Source organism: Trachinotus anak, unplaced genomic scaffold (genome assembly GCF_046630095.1).
Source record: "Trachinotus anak isolate AG129_WGS33_773 ecotype Australia unplaced genomic scaffold, CSIRO_AGI_Tana_v1 ptg000002l, whole genome shotgun sequence".
Taxonomy (NCBI): Eukaryota; Metazoa; Chordata; class Actinopteri; order Carangiformes; family Carangidae; genus Trachinotus; species Trachinotus anak.
This window is the reverse complement of record NW_027273853.1, coordinates 16,118,811-16,132,766: the sequence shown is the minus strand read 5'-3', so window position 1 is coordinate 16,132,766 and position 13,956 is coordinate 16,118,811. Positions and strand designations below refer to the sequence as shown.

Genomic DNA, 13,956 nt, shown 5'->3' with positions numbered 1-13,956 from the left:
CCTATCTTTATCTCTCTCCCTCTGTGTCTCTTTCTTCTCTTCCCTCCTCAGATAGAGTCTTCCTCTGTGTCTTTGGGGCCGGCTGGTAAAGACAGTCAGGGCAGTCGATCGTATCAGACTATCAGGCCAGTTCAACCATAAATTACCTGCAGCTAACAAAGCGTGCTGCTGTAACTATTACACAGGCAGTCAAAGTCATCCCGGCCCACACGGCTAGGCTACACACTCTCACACACTGAATGATTGCAGGCCAAAGAGAGTGCTGTGTTTGTGTGGATCTGGTCAGCCGCACACTGAGATTTCAATATTCACCAGATGCAGCTTCAAAAACAGGGGGTAAAAAGGGTAATAATGAAGTGCTGTCAAAGGCAGATGATGACTGAATATTAGCACGCTAGCTTACTAACAAGTAGCAAAACCTTTATATGATTTTAAAATACTATTAAAGCCAGACAAATATAATCACATGGCTTTGAGATGAACCATTCTGGCATAAAAATCACTAACATTATTGGTCATTATTGTAAACACGGGAAGTACTGGGTTACTGTGTTCATTTAATGACATCACTGCATTTAAAATACCTTTTCAACCCACCCAATCACACTTTAAAAATAAATATTTAAAAGTGGTTGTAGAAAAAAGTAAAATATGAAGATGAAAAAATAAAACCATTATCTTCAATGAAAGCTAGAATTGATGTAATTTACATTTACAGCTCAAGAGGCAGGGAATTTGTCAAGTCAACTTTGTCATTTAATCAGGAATATCCAGAACAGTAGTTTTACACCATGACTTCCCTTTGAAACATTTGAAACACATCTACTTGGATGAAATAAGATCTGCCAAAGTGTTTGAGTTGATCTATTTAAATCTTTTATGCCAAAATTGTTGCAAATGGTCAGTGAGCCTCAATAACTCAGAGCATGATCAATATACTGTACACTACCTGAAAGTACACCCCCTCTTGTGTCATTAGCCATAACCATCCATGTTAATAACTGAATGTTATTGGAAAGTAATTAGAAACGTATCCTCATTTAATTTAAATGGGCCTTCATTCAGCTGGTGTTGGGGCAGTGTCCACTGTTCCTGTGTGTTTAACTATTTGTTGTATAGCCAGAGCAGCACCTCTCCCTCTCCCAACTGTATGTGCAGGTCTGTGTTACTGGCTAATTGAGAGCGTGTTCTGTGCTGCAGCTCTGCCCTGGAGGTTAGTGTTAGCACACACACACTGTAGCAGGACAAATGAGAATACACCCCACCATCTGCCCAAGAGAGACACTCCCTTGCCCTCTCCTTGTCCCTCTACCCTTGTCCCTCCCTCTCCTTTTACTCTTTTTGTCTCATTTTTATTCCTTCCCTCATGCTCTCACCACTCTTTTCACCTTCCCACACCTCTCCACCTCCTTTCCCTATATGTTCTATCCCATCTTCCCCCGGTTTGATCCTCCTCTCTCTCTGTACCCCCTCTTCATTCCTGCCATTCTTGTTTCCTCTGTCCTCTTTTCTGCCGCCTGCCTCTCTCCATCCTGAGTGAGTCAGTGGGAGGTGTGTTTGTGTTGTGGCGTGGGGGCTCAGGCTGTCGTGTTAAGGTGTTACCGTACTCCAACCGCAGACTTTCAGAATGTTCCGTGGGTGCGATCCATAGGGGCTGACACTGAAGGTGACCCCTGGTCGGTAACCTTGGAGACCAACTTTATTAAAATGAATTTGAGTAGAGGGGCCGTCCTGACAGCAGCATAATTACATCGCAGAGCATCAGCACTAATTTATGCAGCCCGCATTCAACCGGTCAGGAGTGCCGAGATGGGGTCAGCGTAGACACACGCACACACACACACACACACACACACACACACACACACACACACACACACATACATTCATAGCATTTTGGCACACACACTCTCACATTGACTCAAACACACACACACACATACAACTGGATCAGCATACCAATAAAAATAGGTAAATACATTCAGTTTCTTCTTACACTGCACTATATACAGGCTCATCCCTCCGTAGTGTTTTTACTGCTTTGAGGGTCAATATATGTTTCAATGTGAGTAGACATGCATATATGACCTGTGTGTGTGTGTGTGTGTCTTCATGCTCCAGAGAGCATATTTAGCAGTGTTATAGAGACAGGCGCTGGACGAGTCTTATTAGTGTCACAGCTGGAAAATACAGTCTAAATACAGACCGCAAATTCACACATCAAATACTGCAAGTTTGCTCTTGTGTCTCTCTAATATGTTTAACCAATAAACCAAATGACAAAAAATCTGAAACAGCATACATTTTCACTTTAGTGGTCTGAATGAAGAGGATTCCCTTGGAGCTCATCCTTCTCATTGGTTATGCTCAGGACTGACATATACGCCCATAGTCTTTACATTTGCAGCACCTTAGTCTGTTGTGATCAGTATTGTCGTAACCTCCTTGAAGCCTGGGATGATGTGACCCCAGTCTCCTCCTACCTTTACCATACCCTCTAATGTTCTCCTGTGCCCCACAAAACATGCAAGCATCCACTTTGAAAACTTTCAAATTTCAATGTTTAGCTCATCCAAGCCTCTGGACTTGTGACAGCTTTTCATTCAGCTTACAGCTAACACTTTGTAATTTCCATCCTTTTATGCATATATTGATTAGTAAGTTCCTCCATTAACAAAGATCCATAATGAGAAAAAAAATTCTGATAATTTTCCTGGTTTTCAACCTCACTTCACAACAACCTATTCAGGCCTCCTCTCCTTGATCACATCTCAGCTTCTGCGCCGATAAGTTTCCACCACCCAGCCCTGAACCTTGTCCACTATAAAGGATAAAGCAAGAGATGGACTGAAATGTGATGCTGGGATGAGTGGAGCAGGGAGAGAAGAAGAGGAAGAAGAAGAAGGGACAGAGGAAGTGGAGCCGGAGAAAATGCAGTAGAGGAGAGTAAAAGGAGGTGGAGGGAGTGACATGGATATATGTCACAGCTCCACTCACTCTATTGTAGCCGTTGTGACCAAGGGCACACTAATCTATCCCATTAGCAGATCTCTCCAACTCTCTCATAATGTTACTGCTAGCTGCTCTCCTGTGACATGTTCTTGGTTTGTGTGTGTGAGGGAAGAAAGAGAGAGAGAGAGAGAGAGAGACAGAGAGACAGAGAGAGAAAGAGTTTGTGCGAGAGTGTGTGTAAGACACAGAATGAGACAGAATGCTTTCGTCTGTGTGTGTGTGTGTGTGTGTGTGTGTGTGTGTGTGTGTGTGCATAATGGCAGTTCAGCTAGTTGCTCTCCTGTGAAAATGACACGTTCCTGCCAAATTAATATCATTACTATCAGAGTTTAATGGGCCAGTGCTGCCTTCTTATTTAAAACAGAACATCCCTCTCTCGACCTCCATCATGAGGTAAGGGGGGTGGAGGTGGGAGAATGGGTGAGAGGCTAAATGAGCAGGATAGACAATGTGAAAAGACTGTTTTTTGCTCTACCATGGCCACGAGTAGGAAGACGAACTGAAGTCAGGGTTGAGATGAGAAACAAAATATTGAGGATAAAAAACACATCATTCATCTGTGGATGAAAGAGCTTAGAAGAAATAAAGATTTTATGGATATTTTAGCACACAACTGAAACCCACTTTTTTGCATTCAGTTGGACTACACTAATTAACAATTTTTTACACAATCCTTTTCAGTCGTTTGCCTAAAAGTAAATTTCCCTTTGCCACTCGGTGTGATAGCTTTAAAATGAATCTCTGCTCTGTTGAACAATGGGGCTTCCCTCCCGGTTGTAATGTAAAATTTTGGGATTGTATTCTTAGTAATTGTTACAGCTGGGTGCATGTCTGCTGTTGGAGTGACGGCCACTATCATCACTGGTACTTAACATAACAAAAAGCGAGATAATGTTTGCATTGTGTTTGGTGTGTTCGGGGGCTCCTGCCTTTTCTGTGGAGAATTTTGGAGATCTCTGGCTCTTGGGTGCATTTTCTTTCATAGATGGTGTTTTACAGTAAGCCTCTCTGGTCATTGGTTTTTATTTTCTTTTACAGTACTTTACAGTGAGTGTGTGTACAATGTGAGCAGCCTGTTAGGGTGTCATCCTTCACTCGGAGTCGGCACTGTGATAATGAGTTCATTTGGAAACATACTCTGCGGGCTGTCTGTGCATGTGGGTGCGCGCATGGTTGTGTTTGCACATTTGTGCGTATTTGCACAATTTGTATATGTGTGAATAAAACTATTGCACACTGCATTGTATGTATGTGTGATTTTTGGTATGTGCGTGCACCTGAATGTGTGTGTGAGAGATTCTGAGTATGTGAATATGTCAGATTGCCGCAGGAGACCAATTAGCTGGTGCATCAGTGAGGAGGTGAGCGTACACACACCTGTGTGTGGCCCTATTACACCAGCTCATCACACACTCACATACCAACACACAGACTGCTCATAATAACAACATACTGACACTTACAGTACATTGACCATATGGAATAATAACTCCACTCTGCCAAACTGTCACCAGCATGTGTTATTTCAACCAGGTGTTACTAACTGAATCAACTTTTCTGAATTATGGGTTATCTTACTGCTGCTGAATGGTTGTCATTAGCAATGTGTACTTTACATTGGAGAATTTCTTTGCTCAAGACTGCATGACTTTTAGCATTCATACAAAGTAGCTGCGATCAAAGAGTGATTCAGTCCAAACTTTGAGGTGTCGTGCACTGACGCAACCAGGTGAGAGAGAAAAAGCAGATCACAGCCAATAAAGCAGCCAGGCCTCTTCATGTATAATTCAGATCTTTTATGGCAGGCTATGCACCCATATGGGCATGCTAAAGGAAGACTAAGGCCATTTCCAGCCAGAGAAAAGCCCTTTTAAAAGCTAATCCCTGTGCCAGAGTCCTGCTCCTTTTACTGCTCCTCTTTAATGAATAGGTGTCCAATAAGGCCTTTTATTGTCTTAGCATATGTTGCTTTTATTAGGGGAAAATAATTAGGTTGTGCGGATCACTTCGAAAGTCCTCTTGCAAGATAAAAATGAGATAGTTTCACAGTCGCTGCGCAAGTCCTTCTGACTCCCTGTCGTTTTCCCCTTGGATGCCTTGTGTCCTAGCTCCCTCATCTCCTCCTCTCCTTCTTTTTGTACTCCTTCTCCTTGTCCCTCCTCTCATCGTTATGCCTCCCCTCCTCCTCTCCCTCTTGTCCTTTGCATTCCCTCCACCTCACTCCTCACTTCCTCTTCTATTGTTCCCTCAAACATGTGGGCATTAAATGTATGCGGGGATGTCGCAACGGACTGCACATTTACACACACACACACACACATAACAGATGAACAATCACAGTGTGACAGGAGGCTGTTGATGACTGACACTCGGTTGATCTTATCTGGCGCACAAGGGGTAAAGGGAGGGCCGCAGAGAGAGAGAGAGAAATCGTGCAGGGGGGTTTCTGCGGTGCTTTGTGTTGTGTTCCTGTCACTCCTACATGGTTTACCCCTCTGCTCATTTCTCTCTCTGCCTTCTCATCTTCGACTACATCACTCTGCTCACTTATATAGAAAGAAAGAGTGTCATCTGTGGCTCATCTGTGATCTAGGACTCCAGGGAAAGAGATCCATTTACTCACCTGCTATGACCATTTACCCATGAGACCTCAGCTACAGCAGCACTGTATGCCCAGTCCTGCTGAAAGGGGGATGGGACTGTAGGGGAATAAAGATCTGTAGAGGGCTGATGGAAAAGAAGGGGTTGAGGAAGGAGCAGAGGGCAAGGCAGACAGACAGAGAGAGATTGAACGGACATGATGAAGGGATGGATAGAGAAGCAGGGAGGGAGGAGGCTGGTCCTTACATCCTGTCCTTAATGCCCCTCAGGGGAGCATGCTGCCCATAGGTGAGTATTAGCCATCAGCCAGTGGGATAATGGAGGGTATGAAATAGAGTTTAGTACATACAGATGACCAGGGGTAGACTAATCACTGGGGAGACCCACGATGAGGACAGCTGGTCATTCTCTGGGGTCTGAACAAGCTCTCAGTCAGATTATGGACATGGATTTACCTTGTATTTCAGGCTGCTGGATGTGTGGAAGTGAATAATCTGTTCACCTCATAAAACTGTTTTACTGAAATTATTTTATTATGCTAGAACTGACTAAATGTACAGTTATTTGCTTTTGTCTAATGTGACCTTTGGCCTACCTCAGTCAGGGTGACAGAGGTCACCATAGAGTCAGAGGGGTGAGTGTCAGGGTGCTTTCTGAAGTGTGTGCTGAGGTGTTTGAGGTGCTAATCTCCTCTCCTCTTGGTTGAGTGGTCAAGCTGAATGGAGGGACAGCTTGTTTATCTGAGGGGACCGCATTACCCAGGATTCCCTCTACAGCTGGGCCAGGCACGCTCAGCTGAGCTGTCAGCTTGCAGAGGTTACCGCGGCTGAGGGCAAAGTTTGCCCTACACACACACACACACACATACACACACACACAAACTACAGGAATACTCGGGAGAAGCTTATGATTTCAATGGTTATTTATTAAATGTAAAATATCTTTAGCACAGATTAAAAATCAGACACCTCCATCTATTTTAAACATCACAGGTTGAAAAAAAACATTCCTGAAACAGAATCACAATCCCTTTGAGTCCCACTTTCAGGATAGCTAGTCCACGAGGCTGGGCAGAGGGCTGAGGCAAAAACTGCACTCCTCCTGATCCCTTTGCTGGAGCTACAAGCTGGGAAATACTTTCCAAATGCATGCTGTAGCCTTTTTACATTGGGTTGTAGAAAATGATTTTTTTCAGCAAGTACCTTTAGAATTCAGGTGTTTTAGCAATTATAGATCTGATTTTTTTTAAAAATCTGTAGTTTACATGTCTGTTTTCCTAAAACCTGACTGTGTCTAAAACGGTATTTGCAAGAAATGATCAGGATGTCTTTACCTTATAGAACACCACAGTGGGTACTTCAAATCTCAGGATGTTGCTTGTCTGTGATTGACAGGTTACCAAACCAAGCAGACTAACAAAAGTTATTTTTGGTTCTGACCAAAACTGTTTCCTGGGCCTACTGCATATTCAGTAGGCCTTCACATGACAAGCATGGACATATGCTGTAATGATCTGTGGTTCATGCCAGAGATTCAACTTCTCACATTGTGTCCCAGGCATAAATAGCTTTGTCTGTTTTGCCAACATTTAGCAGTGCTGCTGAATTGGAGTGCCATCACAGAGGTCAGCTGGTGAATGCCCCCCCTCTCCTCTCTGCTCTGCCTCAACCCTCGCTGCTGTACAAATGCCAACTGACAACAACTGACACAGATGGTGAGCAGAAACACAGAAGGACAGGCAAAGGAAGAGAACCACCCACAGGAGTAAGAAAACAGGAAGACTCTACACACACTGTCCAAGAGAGGATATTGCCTGACAACATTATCAACTCATTTATTTTAAACCTTTTTAATTTGAATCTTTTCTTTTTTTCTACTTTTTTAAATAATTATTTTTTTGTCAGCACATGCCATATGAGAATTTGGGGATTATAAAAGTACCTGAAAGAATTGCTAGGTTTTCAGCATGCATAGCTGTTTGTATTTACAGGTTTGTATGTACAGGGATGGGCCAAAAACAGACTGCTCTACAGTACTGGGTTTATTTACATCCAGGTCAGAGGGAGAGGTCAATGTCATAACTACAGATGTGGGGGTGAGGGGTCACATGCATAGGGTCAGAGAAAGCTCATATGGCTGAGTACAACTTGGATGATGAAGACACAGAACAGAACACGGCAAAGTAACATTACTGTTAATTCAACAACATCACATCTCCCCCACTTCCCCTTTTTGCTTTTGAATACGCTCAATAAGGAGTTTTCAACAACTGATTATTGCGTAACACTATACAAGGACATTTCTATTGCAAGTCCATGAGGTCCTTGGGTAATGAGTCAATACTGACATTGGAAGACTTGGATCTGATCCCAGAGCAGTTCCAGAGCCATAGTAGTGGAGCCCAGGCTAAGTGCAGGCTCTTTGCTGCTTATCCACAGTCAGCTTAGTGCAGGGTGTTTTGTATGTATTTGGGTGTTTTTATTACCCATGAAAGCAGATATACACAACAGAAAGTAAAATCTGCACTCACTTGATATTGTCTTGCTCCTTTGGTTTGTCATATTGCTGTAATCTTTGTGTTTTATTTTTAGCATAGAGGATAATTTTAGATTTAGGGCTGATCTAGTGGACCTTATCTATCCCATCTTCTCCCCTCCCCCAAATCAGTGTGGTTAGTAGCAGAGCTGTTGTTCTTGTGGGAAATGTCCAAGTGAAGTCTCAAGTCAAAACAAGTCCCAGTCCAGTCTCACATCTTCAACTGAGTCTTTCAGGTCTCTTAAGGAGGACTGCTCACTACAGGATTTAAGCGTCTTTATTTCAAAGACCAGACCATACTGAAAAACAAAGCTATAAATGTTTAACTAAAATGCTAAAGACGTTCCAATTTCTCTTTCAGATATGATTTGGAGGACTCAGAATAAAATATCTGAGGTGGGACCATGTGAGTGGCTTTCTGAAAAGGCCATTTGCACAGCAATAGGCGGGGAACCACACACTCATAAATTTGATCACAATATTTATGTAAATGCACGTAAATTACAACTAGAAAGTCATTGCAATAACCTGCAACATGGCAAATTTCTGCATACTGTTATCATTACTCCTAGTCTAATAGATGAGTCCAAGTCAAGTCTCAAGTCCTCATTTTTGCAACTTAAGTCCGAGTCAAGTTGGAGTCTACAGCTCTGGGTAACAGAGAACAACTCTTAAACACTACGGGTGATTTTGTCTGAAAACTACTGTACACAAGATAATGATTCACATTTAGTTGCAGAAGATAGAAAGACACACAGAAGAATCCATCAGTTTGTAGACAGCTAAACTTACAGGCATAATCTACAGTTTCACATGGGTTAGAAATGGCTGTTTCACCAGAGATGTGTATGATGCACACTGATCTGGTGACATTACCTTTCATGTAGATTGTCCCAAGTGTTTATCTGTTCGTGCTCATGTGCAGGCGCATGCACATATGAATATGTGTTTGTGTGTACTTGTGTAATGTAAGTGTATCAAGGTTGTTGCGCAACCCCTCTTGTTCTTTTTCCCCACTACCTCACACACTCCTTGCCCCCTATCTGCAAACACACATGCGCACGCACACACAATGATAGATGGCCGCGGTGGGTGGCTGAGCATGTTAATGCCTAATCTCATCAGCCTTATCTTCTACAGAGGTCGCAAGGTCAAGTGGTGAGGGGATGAGCTAAACACCAATAAGATAGCATATTGCTGGACAGTCTACATTTGTGCTGTGTGTCTTCTCACCACTAAATGTACTGCAGCAGTACGCAAAGAAACAGCTGTACAGGCAAAATTTCAAAAAAATTGAAGTACTTTTGGAAAAAATACTGAAGACTTCATTATGAATTCAGCCACATAAATCTGGATTACGAACATGAAAGTTTTTCTATCAATATTTCAACTTACAGCAGGACCAGTGTTTGGTAACTGGACACAAACAAACTGCTCTGAAAGTCAGCCAAGTTCAAGGGGGCGTCAGCGAATCAGTGCCTGCAGCACTGAAATCTTCAGTGGAGTTTAAAAGGCATTTAGCTTTCAGACGAGCTAAATCAGATGCCCTAAGCAAGGGAGATGAGTTAAACTGAGTGCGTGTGAACCTGCAACTTGGAGACACTGCTTGGCATTTGTCTGTCTTTGATATGGCGACATGTGATGTGGATGAAGTTATCGCCTCACTGGCAGGTGAGACAGACAGCGGCACACAGAGAGATGCTGCCTTTTCATCTGCTGTTTACCAGCTCTCTCATCACACTGCACTTCAAACACACTCAATCTGCTGCTGCGACGTTACACACCAGGGCTCCTCCTGGCGGAAGTTTACTTAGAGCTTAGAGGGGGTTGTGTGTGTGTGTGTGTGTGTGTGTGTGTGTGTGTGTGTGTGTGGGTTTGTGTGTGTTGATGAGAAAAATATTTCTTGGAATCTGATTTGTGTGTGTTTTTTGTTCATTGCATTTGCATTTCTGTGCATATTTTTGTACTTGCATGTGAAAGTATAAATGCTTTAGACCTTGATGGATATTTCCACTTCATGTGTATTGGTCTCACAGCTGCTGTAGGAAGCTGTTCAAACAGTTGGCATGTAATGTGGTGCCATTATGCATGTGTGTATGTTTGTGTGTATTGCCCATGTTTGACTACTGCATATATGGTTGTCTCAGTGTGAGCCAGTGCTCTGTGCTAAACACAAGTCCTCAGTCGTCACATCAGTGTTCCCTCTCACTCTCTCTGCCCCCCATCTGACTCTCGCTCCCTCTCATTGGGAGATAAAGAGACGAGCCATTTCATGTGGCCATACAGAAGTCGTCTCCAGCCCCGGAGTTTGCAGGGAAGCTGTCACAGCAGCTTTTAGCTGGAGCTGCAACATGAAAGATCCCTCTTTGAGCAGTTGGGTTATGTGTGTAATTCTCTCTGACGTGTTTATTCTGCTGCAGTTTCAGCTTTCGTTTTCAAATGTCACAGAAATCTCTCTCTTCCAAGAATATCCCTACTAATTACTGACTGATGGGGCAGGATGTATCCGAGAACTTAGCAGGTTGCGCCCAAATACTGTTTCTCTTTTAGAGTGTGTCTCGGCTTTACACAACATGAAACAGAGTCATTTTCTGGGTTGAGACTCGAGTGAACTTCAGGTTTAAACTCGCCTATAAAATGAGAGAGGCCTTACTGAGAGAGAGCTGGAGGGAAAGCCTTGTGACATGTGTGTTTGTGTATTGTATGTGACAATATCGCTTATCTATAACCAACTAATTTCTGATTGAAACACATAGATACAGAATTGTACTTACATCATTTCCAATACTTATTCTCAACCCATCTTTGAAAGCCTGGCTGAACCCATATGCACATCACGTGAAAATATACATATTCATAACCATTGCATTAAAACCTGCTCTTTTACGATTTACATAAAAGTTGGGGTTTCCCTGTTGATCCCCATCCAAACAGGAGCTGGTGTAATTTTCTTGTCCATGTTCTCACGTTTTCCATTGTGAGTCTATACATCTGTAGCATTCACATGGTCCCATATAGCCAGAGGTCCTGTACACACCGGGTAGAGAAATAAATAAATAAATATATGTATATAAATATATGTACAGTAAGGGGTTATGCTGTTCCCATGGTAATATGACCCAGTCATCATGGGCTACAGGGGGAGGGGTGAGACAGCGTGTGGTGTCTATATTTTTTCCTGTGGACACACTCTGTCCTGCACTCTGTCCTCTTTTTGTCTGTGTGTGTGTATGTGTGTGTGTGTGTGTGTGTGTGTGTGTGTGTCTCACAGAGGACATAGCGATGTAGTCATGATTCAGTGTTCGCTGTTCGTCCTCTCTTTTTCTCTGGACAGGACACGTCCTAATGTCTGTGTGTCAGTGAATGAGTTCTCCGTAATTTGTCTCCTCCTGCAGGCTGATGCCGTCTCGTTGTCTCAGTCTCAGAATTTCTCCCACTGAACTTGTATCTCCTACTGTGTGTTTCTCTGTCCACAGCAACAAGGGGCGGCCACCACGGTGTACTGTGCTGTAGCCCCGGAGCTGGAGGGGTTAGGAGGCATGTACTTCAACAACTGTTTCCGCTGCCTGCCGTCCATCCAGGCCCAGGACCAGAGCAATGCTGCCGGTCTGTGGGAACTGAGCGAACGCCTGGTTGCAGAGAGGTCAGCAGGCATACAGGCCCTCTGATGGACGGAGGAGGAGGAGGAGGAGGAGGAGGAGGAAGAGGAGGGGGACTAGCCAAAGAGGAAGGATGGCGGGTCACGGTGATGTCCATTTAGGTATAAACTGAATAAAAGATAACTGTACTCTGACTGCACTATACAAGAGAGCTGCCAAACCACAGAAGTCCATCTGGATGTGTCACGTCACCAAGGGGGCTAAAACACACTACATATACAGTACAGGAAGAGGTTTCATATACACTCAATTGATATAACATAAATCAAAGTAGAGTGGTGTTCAGCTCTGCTGTGGTAGTTTACAGTGGGGAGCGGGGTGGGGGACAGGAGAAGATTTGGGACAAATTCAGGGATCTCTTAACATTTGTTCTTTCTCTGTGTTTGTATCTGTAGCTTTTTATAACTGTCTCGTCTTCTCTATTTCACGTCAGTCTATTTAAAAGAGCAATGGTCAAAAAGCAAATGACCCGTGTTGTTAACCGTACAGGGTTACCTAATAAGCATATACTCTATGGCATATGCATCTGATTCCAGCAATAGTGCACTATATGGCAAATACTGTGTCTTCCCAATTAATGTGTGTATATTCAGTATCCTCTTGTCTAGCTCTACGTAGATGTTGATGTTTCCTATTGAGATACAGAGAACATAGGTTAACCATTGTGCTAAATCTTTTTGGGCACAAAAGAAATAAGGAGTAATGGGCATGTGACACTTATGGATATATAAACACACTAGAGGTATGATTCTTATGGCTATGTACATTATTCTGCAATAGTTTTATTTCTTATCAATGTCCCTATTGTTAACTGTACAATATTTACATCATCCTGATTTCTGGGCATGTGCTAAAGGGGTGTGGACATCATATTTTTTTCTGTTTGCCATTTGACTCAACCTAAGTATTAATAGTCTATACTCTGGTAAGTCTTAATTACAATTTGGAGGTATTTATGGGATGATCCGTGTCCATTTGAATACCAAATACGGATGGTGGGGAATCTTATTTCCAGAGCTATGGTCTTTAATTTCTGTGTTTCTTCCCTTGTGGTTTGACGAGAAAAATGTGAGTGAATTCAGTCTCTTGTTTTTTTTTTTTTTTTTAATTTTTATCATTACTGTCTTAATATTGAACTCTGGCTTTGGGTTTGCTGTGGATTGGTTGCCCTGAAGCTGCTGTTGGGACGCTGTTGAGACATTGTGCTTTTTGGCAGTCTGGGTGCCGTAGGTTGCTCTTGAAACATCAGCTTTCCAGTGTCATGATATCTGTGGAGAAAAAAAAACAAGAGAAAGAAAGAACATTCAATAAAAATCTGTTTTACAGTAAAATGTGTGTGAAATCCTTTTAAGCGCAGAAAGTGAAAAGTCCATTCATTTGCAGGCCATTAGGGGGAGATATTTGTGTATGGAGCTGACAAATAAGCAACACTGATGATTTGGCTAACTGACTAAGTTTCTGAGAAGAAACACTTATTCTGAGTGTTTTAAAACATCTACACAGTCACTGTATTTGATGATACATTTTATAAAACAATAGCATCTTTCTCTTCGCTTTGGTCATATACTTTCTGTCTCAGTCACAGCAGAAAGCATTCAGGTTCTGTGTGCAACTGGACAGATCAACCAGTCGACCCAACAGATGACCTGCACTCTCACACGTGGAGACACAAACACAGCTGCACCGCAATCCATCATTCATTCTCTGACATCTATTTTTCACCTAATGTCTCTCTCGTCATACTCTCTCTTTTTTCTGTCCCTCCTGTGCAGACACACACACACACACACACACACACACACATTCAGTCAAAAACATGCCGTGCCTTTACACAGCTGTGACCTGCACAGAAACTGATACTGGTGTCCTGCCCTGTTATAATCTGTACTGTACCCAGAGCACAGGTGTCTTATCACTGTCCTTTCACATCACAGGACATACATGGAACAGACACATATACACACACACACACACACACACGGCAAGAGCAGTTGATGTGTCACACATAAAACTGACCAGAACGTCTCTCTCCTCTCGATCAACACACCAGCAATAAAAATAGTCAGAATAACATCTGTGTTTGACATCTATGAGAACATTTTGTCTGCTTGTTAATCAGTGATAGAACATATATATTCACCACGTGTGT

The 13,956-nt window shown here is 42.8% G+C and overlaps 2 protein-coding genes across 3 annotated transcripts in view; one reads left to right on the top strand and one right to left on the bottom strand.

Moving 5' to 3' along the window:
• The window catches only part of wwox (WW domain containing oxidoreductase), a 127,751-nt gene extending 114,995 nt beyond the window's left edge, over positions 1–12,756 (top strand). The window contains exons 9-10 of one of the 2 annotated variants that reach the window (XR_011694090.1): positions 7,206–7,377; positions 11,625–11,744. Coding sequence is in view for 1 of the 2 variants with exons in the window: in XM_071501552.1 (XP_071357653.1) it covers positions 11,625–11,816 (192 nt within the window). In the remaining variant the exon portion in view is untranslated. Of the gene's footprint in view, positions 1–7,205; positions 7,378–11,624 lie in introns of both variants that reach the window. The other variant, XM_071501552.1, reaches the window with a different exon arrangement.
• Positions 12,757–12,893: 137 nt separating this feature from the next.
• The window catches only part of LOC139634870 (transcription factor Maf), a 44,747-nt gene continuing 43,684 nt past the window's right edge, over positions 12,894–13,956 (bottom strand). Inside the window, exon 3 of the mRNA XM_071501576.1 lies at positions 12,894–13,075. The gene's annotated coding sequence lies outside the window, so the exon portion shown is untranslated. The remainder of the gene's footprint in view (positions 13,076–13,956) is intronic.